The following is a 14,332-nucleotide window of genomic DNA, read 5'->3' on the forward strand; positions in this document are numbered from 1 at the left end:
TTAACCTGGTTTAACTTTTTACATTAATGAATATCACTATTAAAAATAAACTGATATAAAATTAATAGCACGTAAAAAATGTAACCGTAACACTTTTGCTTAAAACCTTAAGCCTTAATGCCTAAAAAGGCATGCATAATGTGCATTGCAATGCATTATATCTTTTCGTGAATAATTGTAGCCAAAGTTAAAATGCATTATAGTATTTGAAGGTTTATTTTTCATGTGTAATGTGTTATACTTTCTCAAGGTGCAACAATGAATAGATAATTGTTATAATGTATTATAACTGTGGTTACAGGTTTCATGAGATCATACAGTGCATTATAGGGTGCATTACAAGGCATTATTAATGCATTAAAACAACTTTTATAGTGCATTAGGCTTTAAGTAAACTGTTAACCAATTAACTGACTAAAGCTTGAGACTATGCAAGGAAATAGTAATAATGAAGAACAGCAAGTTTTCCAACAGCATTATGTGATTTTGCTTCTCAGTATTAATTCTGTTTGATTTTTATTCATCAAAATTGATTTTTAAGATTTGTATTCATCTTAACTGACAGTGGCATTCAGAACACAACATTGAATAGAATCAAGCTGTCTTTGCTTGAAGTATCTGTGTCTTTGTATTTGCATGTTTCAGTCACCACTCAAATTTTACTTTTGATCTTAATTTTATTATTTAGTAGTGAATCTCTAATGTTTGTCTTTATAAAGCATCAAACCCTTCTGAGACCTGTAGACCTGTGTCATCAGAGCATCACAGTCCTATCATGCCCCAGCATGATTTGTTCATCTCCGCTCTTCACTACGCCCTCAGCAAGTCTCGTGGTGACCCTCCTGCTGACCTTAGCACTGCCATAGAGCAGCAGGTTTACGACTACCTCACTAACCTCCGTGAAGGCCAATCTACACAGCGCATTCGGACTGACTACGACCCCAAACTGGACGTCAGGGAAAAGCTCTTCCCGGCACCCAGGCAGAAGACAAACTGGGAGAGCTTCGTGCGGCCCTACATCTACAAACCAGCCATGTTTACTATGCTTCTGGAGAGTGTGAAGAAGAAGGTGGAGGAGCTCCGGGATCAGACCATCGTGAGCGCTCAGAAAGCAGCCCCTCATAATGACCCGGTGAAAATCAAAGAGCTGCTGAAGCTCATCCAGCTGAACAAGAAGAGCTCGAAGGGAAAGCCAGGAGATCCAGAGGCGACGGAGGACACCTACACACTGAAGAGGAAGGTGGATCTCGACGGCCATGAAGGAAGCTCAAAACGCCAGAGAAATCAACCCAACAAAGAACTAAGAGAAGGTGAGGAGAATGAAGCTTGAGGGCTGCACGTCATCACAATTTCTGTTTGCCTTTATGAAGTATAATTAGCATCAAGCCTCTATAAGCTTTTATGGTTGTGGTTGCCAGATTGTATGTAATTTGGAGTTTAGTGATCTCTATTGAGATATTTTGCTCAAATAAAAGTCTAAGGGGCAGTTCACACAGAATGTGTTTTTCCATTCCAGTGTGCAACTTTTCCATTGTCTTTCTATGAAAACATGCACTAGACGGATGGGTATGACTGTTGTGCTGGCGTCTCTTTTGCAACGTCTCGCACGTAAGCACTGCATTTTTAAAAAAATGCTGTGTAAAGTTAAAAGAATTTCAATTTTTACAGACAGAGCTGCTCACCATGTCCGTTCCAAACCTGTGGACCAATCAGAAGACCCCGGAGTTGGGGCAAGCAGTGCAATCTTTTGTTTACAGTAGCAACTTGTTATAGCAACTGTTTTATTTGATGGCAACATGGTGGAGGAGACATTCTGCGTGGCACATTAAAAAAAAAAAAAAACACATTCCCAAGCACTTCGGCTCACGTTTTTAGATGTAAAGACTGTGTGAACAGCCAGTCAGTTTTCTTTCACAGTCGCTTGCACTGTTTGCTGTGACTAAATCTTTGCAAACCATGCATATAGACTTTCTCTTCTGGTGTTCTTATGTAGAGGTACAATAATTCTGATGAAATGTAAAAAACTTTATGGCAAAAATAAAAAAAAATAAACGCAATAATAATAATAAAAAAAATAAACAAAATAACAACATAATAACCATAATTAACCATTTAACCTTTATCATGTATCCCTAATGAAGATAATCTTGTAAAGATAGACAGAAGATAAAGCTTTTGACGATGAGTTTGAATTGTGTAACAGCATCTATTGTCCTCTCTTCATCAGCGGACGAGAGACAGTCCACTCCATCTCTAGCCAATGTTCTGAGCAGCGTCAGCCTTCAGGACACAGACCTGAGGAAGGACAAATCTCAGGGAGCGCTGAAGATCATGGAGATTCTGGACAGCTTTGGAAAGACTAGTCTTGACACGGACCTGCGCAGAGACAAGACCCAGGGGGCACTCGAGGTCATAAGGATGATAGACAACATGACCAGAAGTGCCGCAGAGTCACCTGATGACACAGAGATGAAGGACACAGCGAACATTTCTGACACCACTCTGTTGGACAGCATGGTAAGACTCGGCCTTCCGACTGACTGCGACATTGACTTGAGGAAGAGATTTGTGGAGGATGAATCCGAGAGGAGTGACTGTCTGGAGGTAGATCAGCATGCTTAACACTACATTTACACCTTCATAAACTGAATATTAATAGGGCTGCCCTCTAAATAGTTGAGGAGAAGAGGCTTAGTCAAACTAAAATTTTATTAGTTGGTTAGGCGCAGAAAATGTAAAAAAGTGGTCTGTGACAGACAGATGGTTAACAACTGGTCCTCGTGGTAATTACAGTATATCGGGCAGGAAATCCAAACATTTGCCTATCATTCATCCACCTCAAATATGGCTTATCATTTGAGATTGAAATATATAAGTAGTAGTTACTTTAAATGGCCGCTTGCTATAACGTTAAATAAATGTGTACTGTTAGCCACATAACCAAGTGTTTGTGCATGACATGGAGGTGCCGCCGCGAGCAACAGTGGACACAACTCCTACAGATAAGAGTAATACATCATTAGAAACTGTAAAAGGTCTACTTTTACTTGTGTGCAATCACAATATCAACAAACAATAAAGAAGACAAACAGGACACGCTTTCTGCCATCTCGGTCACCTTGTCACAAAAATGAACCCAAACTCAGCTTATAGGTTACTTGCCTTAAAGACATGAGAAATAGATCTATTTACAGTTGCTAGTTTTGCATTTATGATAGTTTTTATTTCTTCAGTCATTTGGTTTATAAAGTCCTGGTGGTGGTTTTGATGATGTTATTGCCATTTCAGGAGGAGACCGCTGGTAGTTTGAGTAGTTTAGAAGCATTTAGCCCTTGTTCAGATTCTGGAGGACAGCAGCGTGGCGTCAACCTGCTCGGGGAAAAGACCATTCCATGGGTGCTGATACCCATCACAGGTAAACTCACTTAACATGGTGTGAAGAACAAGAACAATGCAAAATGTCTAATAATGACCTTACATGTCAATATCAGCAAATAACACTGCCAAAAATATTAATGCCTTATTCTGAATGACCATATTCTAGATCCCTTAACCCTACTCCATACCTAAACATAACTAATAAAACTTCCTTACTATCAATAAGCAGCAAATTGAGTTTATTGAGGGAAAACTCTTAATAGTTAACTTTAGTTAATAGAGAATTTGATCTGGGACACATTGGGACACATCTAACAGTGTTTCCTGAGAATGAGCACTACACCAAGATTGTCCTCATGTTAAAAAAAATTATAAAAATAAAACGCAGTAAAGTTTATCATTTCATGCAAGTTGTTTGTGGTTTATAAAAAAATATGATGTACTTTAAAGAATCTGGATTTTCTTAATTGTTTGCTTAGGTCTAAAAACGGAGAGATACTCCCAGAGACAGATGGACTATCCTGAAGATCCACGATTCGTTCAGAGCCCAACCGTGTCTACACACGCCACTCCTGACATAAAGGACCTGTCCCCCCTCTACCAGCCAGACAGCAGCAACACAGCGGTGGATCTGGATGTTCAGACAGCAGCAGAGGTTGAGGATGAAGACGCCGTCCCTCCTGCTGTGACCACAGATTGTCCTGCAGACACAGCCTCGTCGTGTAGCAGTTTTGACCACATAGTCGATGAGCTCATCTCTGGTTTCTCCAGTGAGGTTGAGCAGCTCTTGAGGGCCAAACATATTTATTATGTTTCTTGCTCCAGCACTCAGGGCTCACGAGAACCACTCCAGACTCCAGCTGTGCCACTTTCCAATTACGTGTCAAACTACAACACTTCGTTTCCCGTCAGTAACTACATCAGCTCTTTCCATGATAGCCTGATGATGTTCATTGACCCTCAGCATGTCAGTCGTTACCCCGTAGCTCAAGAAGATGTGACTTCCTCCTCATCTGCTGCAGAAGTTCCTTCAAATGTCCCTGATACTTCCTCCTACTTTAATCCGTGTGCTTCCTCGTCTACAACCTCTAAACTCAGCAGCACCTTTGAATCATCTCTGAGACCATGTTCCCCTTCTAGTGCCCTGCCTGAGCCAATGCCACAACATAACTCAAGTTTACCCGACCCTGATATCCACCAGCCACCGCATCAGATGTGGGCATTGGAGCAGGACTCGGTGACCCAGAAGACACAGGAAGCAAACATCCCTCATGATCTTCACCAATGCCCGCATGAGATAAATGGGAGTCAGGTTGCAGAGACCACGGGAGCTGTGGAGGGTCAAACGGATGCCTCGATGGGACACACTCATTCTGCCATCAGCAGTATCATTGATCAGCTGCAGCCCGAGGTGATCAGTAACCTGGTGGAGATCATCAAAGGAGTTCAGAAGAATGCCGTCTACTTCTACATCCATTCCACAGATGAGGAGGAGAGTGACGTCTGCTGGGAAATTAAGGTACATCTAATGCTGCAGACAGTCAGTCTAAATCCGATTTTTCTGCATCTCCGATTGGAATCCGATCATATTTAGCAAGTGTGAACCAATTTTTACAAATCTGTTTCAAGCTACATTCATATGTGGTTTGAAATTCCATTCAAAACACATTTATAGAGCTCTGTTTCAGTCCGACCGCTCAGATCCGAAATCACTCACTCGTTCACTAATCCTTATATAGTGTATGGTGGTCACTCACAGTGACTTCATATCGTCATTATACATTCCTCCGTGCCAGTTTTGTGGTTTCATGGTATTATTAGGCCTAGTTTGTTTTGTAGTGCTTAATGTTCATAATAATTAAATACTTGCATCACGTATTACTTTATCTTGAAACTCTCCTGAGCAGCGTTTTAAGAATACATTTATCAAATAAACACGTATTACACATACATATAACACATAGATTGTATGTATTTATTAATTTTAGTATCTTGAAACTCTCCTGAGCAGCGTTTTAAGATGACCGTGGTCGTGGAGCATAATTTTACTTTAGGATGAATACACTACCTGCAGGTGATTAATTAATAAATGACTGAATAATACACTTTAATATTAATAATGAATGAAATAAAAGTTAAAGAAGAAATAAGAATGTAAATGGCATCTCTCTTTCAAACTCACTCTCTCTTCCAGTATATTATAATTCCAGTGTACTATATAGGGGATATGGAGTTACGGACACCACTGTTGTTTGTAGAAAACATGCTGGACATGTTTGCAGAAACAAGGTTGTGCTATTGCGAAGTGCAAGGCAAGCGGAAAAAAGCGGTATATTGCTGGTCGGCACACCTCTTTGAGTTTTAAAGCACAGAATAAAGCCACATATTCCAGCTTCCTACACCTCTGCTGCTGCCTCATCAGACGTAATATAATCCAGCGCAATGGCAACATGTTGTCATGTTGTAATACAACATCTGTATAGCAAAATGTATTGCTGCTGTTGTTTTCAGTGTAAACATACCAAGACAACGTACCTGCTATAGAAACCAATGCCAGTTCAGTAAAACAAAACATTGGAAACGCAAATCAGATCTGAACAGTTGCGATACACCGTGTGGACAGTCAATCATTTAGATCCAATTCCAATCAGATATGCACAAAAATCTGAAGTGGACTGACAACGTGAACAAGGCTTTTATATACTTGGTATAAATGTGTTATCCAAAAATGCATATCCATGGCACAATTTATAAAAATGTCTCACACTATTAAAAAATTCAGACCCTCTTTACACCTGCATTTAGTGCTGAGATCAGATGTTAGTCACGTGTCAAAATGGCCAATTAGGCAGAAATGGTTCACTGACTTGATGTGCTAAATGAATTGAGTAGGAGGATATAAAAGTTATTTGTCACACTGAAGCTGCCCAGAGATCTGGAGACATACTCAGCTGTTTTGACATTTGTAACAGGAATATTTGAAAAAGTTGGGGGATTTGGAGTGTAATCCTCATGGTTTCCTTGAAAAAAGCAGTAGTCTAGACAAACTGCTGGTCATCATTCAGAATATGGACATCGCTGCACAGGTTCACAAGGTAAGCCAGAGCTCAGCACTTCGATTTGATTCGTCAGATATATCATTGAAAAGTATGTTGATTCCTTTTAAATTCTGGAACCAGTTCCAACAACTGGAAGACACTAGATGTTTTGTTTTATACCCACAGATACCTTCTTTAGTTTCCTTGAAGAAGCATCCGTCTGTGAGCTTTGCTGGTGTAGACAACCTGAGTGACATCGAGAACCACACGTACAACGAGCTCTTTCAGTCCGGTGGCTTCATCGTCTCAGATGAGCAGGTCCTGAACCCAGCTGTCATCACTGCAGGTAATTCTATTTCATCATGTTTTCACATTTATTACTGACATTAGGATTTATTTTCCATCAACTCAACACACATTTCAGCAAAGTGTTTTTCTGTTTTTAGAGAAACTTCAAGATATCCTTGAGTACATTGAGCAGCTCAACTCTCCTCAGAGCCCCTGGAGGTGGAGGGTGCACTTCAAATCACACAAGAAACTCAGAGAGCACAGCAGGTTTGACACTAAACCACAACCCTTCAAACTTCAGGAAGCTCATGCACATTTTTTACCAAGTGGTGACACAGAGAGTAGAAACTGAGTGAAATGGTTTTCTTCATGATTGACTGCACTGCAAGAACTCATCATGACCGACTGTGTTTTGTTTGTTTTCCAGGCTCAAAACTGATGCTTTGAACCTGTTTGAGATCCTCAATGAATATGAGAAGAGACACATCGTTGAGATCCTGTCATACCACGACTGTGACACTCCATCACATCAAGCACCTGATCTTAATTGTCTAGTGGATCTGCAAGCGAGATTCATCAAACAACGACACCTGATATTTCTGACAGGTGATCTCAACCTTAAACCCAAATCATTACATAAGTGCACTGCATGAATGTTGTCTCTTTAAAGCTACACGTGTGTTCTAAGTAGGGCTGTGGCAGAGCATCATAGGTGATGAAGGACAAAACATACGCACATGCACAGTTTTGCACATGTGAGAGTTGGCATTTCAAGGGGACATTGGGACACAAGTGAAGAAATACAGTCAGCACCCAAATGTTATATTACCAATATGGTAACATTTTAAATTTGTGCAGAATGAGAGAGGTGTGCCTATAAATTTAGGTCCAGCTGGCACTTTTTCCACAGAATTTCATCTTCCTTGCTTTTGCCATCAGAATGAGTGTTGAGCAAGTGTGCTGCTCCGCAGATTTAGAGGATATTTTTGATTTAAGTTCCTTTTTTTGTAAAAGGAAAATTGCAAAGATCTCAGGAAATGGCAACAAATCTTTCTAAAGAAATTTGATGAATTGATCAGCATTTCAGTGTCAGTGTGTCCACCATGCACTTCAGCTACTTTCACACTCATCCCGCCAATTAGATAACAGGTAAACAAAGAATGGAGTACTCGCCAAGAAAGGGTGGATGCTGAAGAATGCTCAAACAAAGTCCTCAGTTAATAAATATTGCGTGACAGTGGAGCTCCCGGCATTTATGTTCTCCTATGTTAACGGTTATTGCTTCAGGTTCGAGAGGTTCCCATACTTTAAATCGCAGATGAGCCCCCAGTTTTTAGATTCTCCCTATCTTAGACATTTAACCCTGTGATTATTCAGGGTAAGGATAGCCAAATCTAGCCTAAATCACAAGGTTCTCACCTGTCTGCAGGTTGAAGTCCTCCAGGAATGACGTAGAAGACTTCCTTGTGATTGTTCTCATTGTGTGATCATTTTAAGTATTTCAGGTACTTTCGAATCACATAGCAACCAGACATTGTTCTATTTAAGCATTTTCATTACAATGAAATTGTGGATCCGTGGCAAGGAAACGCCTCTGGTCTCAATCCCATAGAAAACCTGTGGTCAGTCCTCAAAAGGCGAGTGGACAAGCAGAAGCCCACAAATTGTGATCAACTCTGAGAACTAATAAGACAAGAATCAGTCAGGATTTGGCCCAGAAGCTAATATCCAGCATGCCAGAGTGAACTGAAGTGGTTATGAAGAACAAAGGTCAACACTGTAAATATTGACTCATTAAATTTTTTTGCAAATAAAAGCCTTTAAAACTTATGATATGCATGGAAACGTGGAAAAATAATCTTCAAATACTGAAGCACAAACTTTGCAAAACACAAAATTTATGTCACTGCCAAAACCTTTGGCCATGACTGTACAATGCTTGCTGTAATCAACAAGTCACAGAGAATAACAGTGAGACAGGAGACTCTGTAGAGGGTGATTTCTAAGAAAGCTTTTAGCCTCTTCATGTTGTGGAATAGTCAGTCTGGAAATAACACAGGAAATGACAATGTTCACAGTTAGGAAAGGTAGAGAGAAAGACACAAAACAAGCTGCAACAACCCACCACGATGTAGAATACGTAGAGTTTGTATGGTACAGGCTCTGCGTTTGAGATCGCAAGGTTCAAATTCTGTGCTAGGAACGAGATGCTGTCTGCACATTCCTTCATTTACAGATTTTTTTAATGCTGTTTTTATCAATTGTGGTGTTTAACAGTAAATTCATAAGTGTTTTATGATTATGGTGAACGCTTATGACTAAAGTAATGTTTTTTTTTTTTTTTTTTTATCCTATCCAACAGGCTGCCAGTTTGAGATGTTTCCCCACTACTCGAGCAGTGGCATCGTCATTGCCAATGTTGATGACATAAAGTTTATAATAAGCAGTTTAGGCGGTGGAGGAGATGTGGACAGCGCTCCATCGGCAGAGACTTACGCCACTCCTGCTCCAGCGTCATGTAAGTCATTCTGTGGTAAAACCATCTGAAAGCATCCCAAACTACACGTCTTGCTCTCACTGTGATTGTTCCCAAGTCAATCTGCTGCCAGCGCCATCCTGAATGATCTTTATTATTCATCATCAGAGAAATACATGTAATGTACATGAACTGCTGAACAATCAGAATAGAAAAAAAGCAGGTTCTTAAACACGCAGTGGCATTGTGCCATGATAATAACAACCAAAGTAAGAGATGAGGCCGAGGAAAGAGACTGTAAAGGCAACCGAAGTTCATGTTGTGCTTTTTAAAGCCTTTTCATCTCGTGGGTGGACTGGCATGGATCAAACACCCAATAGAAATCATCTGTTTACCTTTGGGATCAACAGGTCTTTTGTGTACATTCACCTCTGAATATAACCATCATCTGGAACAAGGGTCCAAAATAAATATAGAGTGTTTTTCTTTTTTATACACTTACCTTGAAACAATACAAAATATTTTTACCAAATTTATATTTTTATGTCCTAAAAATAATGGGAATAATTCGTTTTTTTTTTGTTTGTTTGTTTTTTTCATACGGATCAGGCAACAGCACCTTTCACAAAAATGTGAAGACATTTCCTATTCCTTATATTTAATATATATTCCTTAATATTTTAATTTTGGTAGTTAATGTAAAAAGTATATTTATTTTATATATCTAATTTTCAAATAAAATTGTTATACAATTGTTTTGACATGATATATATGACTGAATTGAAATGTTTCCTTTTGCCATGAATATAGCCACTGCTGCTGATATGGTGTTAAATCATAAATAAAATTTTCTTTAGTAGATTGTTTTATTGTTCAGTCAGTCTCAGACGGATTACTTTGATGCGGATCTGAGCCCTATTGACCCATTCGTATGCCTCAATGCAGTGTTGGGGGTAACGCAAGTTACACAATCTGATTATTTTTCTCAAGTAACTAGGAAAGTAATGCATTACTTTTAAATTTACAACAAAATATGTTACTTTTTCAAATAATTAATGCAAGTTACTTTGTTTTCCCGTTTATTCACTGACAGCTCTCCTGTCCTCATGTTGAGAGAAACTGAGAGGCAGAGGCACTTTCTTCAGTCTGACACTTCTGGTGTGAAAGGGCCTTTATAGTTGCCAAAAATAACTTTTGGGGGTTTTGTTATTAAAAATAAATAAACAAGCTCAGCCCAGATGATAAATAATAACACAAAAGTAATGTAATGCATTGCTTTCTGTAAAAAGTAACAAAGTAATGCAATTAGTTAGTTTTTATGGAGTAATGCAATACTGTAAAAGCAACTTTGCCCAACACTGGATTAATTTACCAAACTAAGAGAGATAATGTTCAAGTTCAGAAATGCTCAAAATGAGCCAGGTCTGAAAATGGCCTTCAAATATTTTGCAAACCATCCATTTTGCTGCACTTTTTAAAAAGTGTATAACTATCTGTATATAAATACTGGTTCTTTTACCTGGTTATAAAGTGTTACTTGATTTTGGCACTTGTTTGGTTGTTTGTATATAAAACCCTGTGTGTGTGTGTTGTGTGTATACCTACTATATTTTGGGGACATTTTATTTAAGTGAGCAAAAACCTGACAAAATTGCCAAAAACCTCCATTTGGACGTCCTCATTCACTCAAGTAAAAAATATGTAAACAAAGTGTTTTTGTGTTGTACAAATGCAGAAAGTTTTCTGTAAGGGTTAGGGGTAGGGGTGGGTTTAGGTTAAAAAAGTGTATAACTTCTGTATATAAGATATCAAATAGAGTCTATGTAAAAGTTAAGTAACTCAGAAAACTATAAGTATTTGTGTGTGTAACTTGTAAAAACTGTTGTTTTAGATTCAAATTAAAAAAACAGAATTCTATAAGTCTTAAAAGAAACAAAAAAAAAAAAAAAAACTTGCTTTAATGTGTAAATACAGAAAGGGTTTCTGTTTGGAACTATAAACTTTTAACTGTTTCGTTCAAAAATCATAACAGAAATAACCCTTTAAATCAATATAGGAGACTGGAATTAATAATACCTTTTGTATCTGGTTAGAAAAAAACTGTACACACAAAATTCTTCCAATAAATGTATTTTGATAAATCCAAACTTTATCTCTTTATTCTTTATTACATTTTCTGTGTGTATTTCATGGTAAATGAAAATAAATAATTGTAAATACCAACAGTACCGATGCCTAGTCTTAGGACAGTACAATACACTTGAATATAGCTCTTTTATAATGAACATGTTCAACATGAATTCAGATTCATTTTGTGTGGCATAGAGACATTATAATCATAACCAATATTTTGTTTTCTTCAGAATCTGATTTTTATTTTTGTCCACCAGCATGCAGGCATATGGCTATTTTGTTGCCATTTTACAGTGATTATTCCACCTGACATTTTTTCTGTCTTTTATTGAGTCTTTTTGAAAATGTCATTTTTTTTCCCTGTAAAAATGATGCATGAAGGCTGCTTGAATATAGAGATTATAGACCCATTTCTATGCTCAAAATCCACTTTATCTAACTGTAAGTCTTAACATATGATGTTTTAATGGATGGTTCATCCTCATGTTTCAAACCAGTATGATTTTCTGTCTTTCTTTGTTTGGAGCCTGTTTGTTCTTGGACGGAGTCTTAATAGGAATTGTGGGTTTATGGAGTTGATTTCCATTAATCACCTTTGGTGTACCCAGTAATGATTCTTCTCTTCAGTGACCCTGTAAGGAAAACAGGATTTTTTGCTAATGAGTGATGAGTTAAAGGGATGTCGTTGGAAAACAATCCAACCCTCTCCATTGACTTTCTATTACGGGAAGCTGCCTCCATGTCATTTCTGATGTTAACAAAAAACAGAGCAATGCCTAAAAGCTGCTATGTGACAAGGTGTAGAGTAAACAAGCTAAAAAACCCAGAACTGAGTTTTTATAAGCTGTCGACCCCCCCAAAAACAAGCGTTTAGGAGTTGTAGATGTCCGGGTATTTCACGTTGGGCCGTTCAGTTGGACCATTTCTCAAACTAAAGCAAGGTTAGGAAAAGGGGCACTGACACAGACCAGTAAAATTTAGTTTCTTATCATATCTCCTCCTCTCAGATTCACATAGGGTGGTGAAATAATCCTTTGACATGGTTAAAAAGTAATGAATGTTTTCCTGTCGCCGATTAGGTTTCCCTCCAGTGGGCGCAGTTCTCAGAGTATTATGACACATTGCGCTCTGCTTTTGTGGTCGACAGCTAATAAAAACATAGTTCTGAGTTTTTTAGCTTGTTTACTGTACAATTTGTCACATAGCAGCTTTTAGGCATTGCTCTATTTTTTAAGTCAAGTCAGAAATTACAAGGAGGCAGCTACCTGCAATAGAAAGTCAATGGAGAGTGTTGGATTGTTCCGGTGTGGGTGTGGCTTAAATGCGCTCTGTCTCTATTGTGTTTGGACGATGCTTGAAATACTGGAGATGTAGACGAAGAACTATTAATGAGAGAAAACTGGGACAATTTTGGGTGCCTCAATTGTCAGGTGCTCTTGTGGAATTTGTAAAGCTGAATTGAATTGAAATCTTTGGATCAAAACCAGATACCAAATTCACTGCATTGTTTCTGTTCATTTGAAATTGTGATCGTTGATGGCTGTAACCTCTCTCTTGTCTCTGTAGTGAGAGACGATAGCATGTCCTTGGACTCGAACCTGGATTCTTCAGAGTACAGTGTCTCTGTCCCAACCGAGACGAAGCATGTCATTACAGACCAGCACCCGTCTGCACTCAGGACTGATCCGGTCTCTGAACCTTCTCTCCAAGACCAAGCGAATGCAATTCCTGTGCTCACAACAACCAGCGAGATGCCAAAAGAATTAGACTTTGTAGCTCTCAGTGAAGCAATTTCTCAGTTCAAGGCTTTCAAGATGCTTTCAAAGTCTGACACCGGTGAAACTCTACAAACGGCTTTTGGAGTTGATACTCACCAGAGCTTCCTCAGTCACAGCGATCTGTCAGATTCCTATCCTCAGTACTCCTCGGAAAACCACAGTCTGTCAGCTACGCTACCTGAGACTCCAGTCTCTTGTACGTCAATTAAAACGGAGTCAGCGGTCACAACAACCACTGGGGCTCCACTGAGCTGTCGTGAAGTGGTCCAGTATGGAGAGACGGCCACATCTGCAGCTGTGACGATCACAGCAGCTGAAGGCACCAGCAATATAGTGAATATTTCAAAAGCTTGGGAGCAATCAAGCACAAGCTCCACGGACACTCGGTCAAGCACGACGAATGCTGGGAGTGGTCAAACGTCCAATGAAAGCGGAGTTTCAGAGAAGCCTGCAGTGACCGCAGTGGACATTGCTAGTTCCTCTGAACCAGCGGTCAGGGAAAAATTTGGGAGCAGTGGTTTCATTCCCAGACCTGGCAGTTCTAGACACGGCATGGACTGTTTTTATCCAGCGCTGCAGGGCAGTGGCTTATTGTCGGCTCCGCAAGCTTCCCTGGCTCTGAGCAGCCCTAGATTCATAACTCACAATGGTGCTATTGGACTCGGACATCCTCTTCTGAACTGCACCATTTCCAACAACCTAGGAGTTGTGGGACCTCCGGTCTTGAGAGGATTCTTCCCGAATCCTAGCGTGCAGATGTCATGGAACAATTTAGTGCAAGGTTCGGCATCGGGCCTTTGGGGTGCTCGCTACGGCATAGATGTGCAGCAGATCCACGGGTCTCCGTTCATCCAGACCTGGCATGGAAATCCTGCGTTCCAGGGGGACAGTTATCGTCCCAGTAGAGGAGGATTTGGTGGCTGGTGAACCAGCAATGTGTGTAGATAGTTTTCAAACTCATGTTTACAACTCAGTCTCAGTTCAACTTTTGTATAATAGGAGAGAAATTAAACATTTCTAGGTTTTCACTGAAAGTGAATAAAAAAAATTAAAGAAAAGTGATTCATTTCATATTTTCCAGAGACCATTATATTTTTATTTTGCTTTTGCATTTTGGTCCGACTGATAATGTTGGTTATTTTCCCCTTTTGTGAAAAAGCTCAAGGCCTTGGTTTTAATATTATTTTTTATAAAGTCAATAATATACATTAAACAACTTTCAAACTAGTCTTTGTTGAGTG

General features: G+C 39.3%; 1 protein-coding gene across 1 annotated transcript in view; it reads left to right on the forward strand.

Annotated features, from left to right (window-relative positions):
- LOC109065922 (protein TASOR-like) overlaps window positions 1-14,149 on the forward strand; it is a 39,959-nt gene extending 25,810 nt beyond the window's left edge. Inside the window, exons 14-23 of the mRNA XM_042712258.1 lie at window positions 720-1,310; window positions 2,228-2,604; window positions 3,289-3,415; window positions 3,858-4,897; window positions 6,351-6,473; window positions 6,603-6,762; window positions 6,863-6,971; window positions 7,132-7,310; window positions 9,067-9,222; window positions 12,880-14,149. Coding sequence (XP_042568192.1) covers window positions 720-1,310; window positions 2,228-2,604; window positions 3,289-3,415; window positions 3,858-4,897; window positions 6,351-6,473; window positions 6,603-6,762; window positions 6,863-6,971; window positions 7,132-7,310; window positions 9,067-9,222; window positions 12,880-14,018 — 4,001 coding nt within the window. The 3' untranslated portion in view covers window positions 14,019-14,149. The remainder of the gene's footprint in view (window positions 1-719; window positions 1,311-2,227; window positions 2,605-3,288; window positions 3,416-3,857; window positions 4,898-6,350; window positions 6,474-6,602; window positions 6,763-6,862; window positions 6,972-7,131; window positions 7,311-9,066; window positions 9,223-12,879) is intronic.
- Window positions 14,150-14,332: the final 183 nt, after the last annotated feature.

Source organism: Cyprinus carpio, chromosome A22 (assembly GCF_018340385.1).
Source record: "Cyprinus carpio isolate SPL01 chromosome A22, ASM1834038v1, whole genome shotgun sequence".
NCBI lineage: Eukaryota > Metazoa > Chordata > Actinopteri > Cypriniformes > Cyprinidae > Cyprinus > Cyprinus carpio.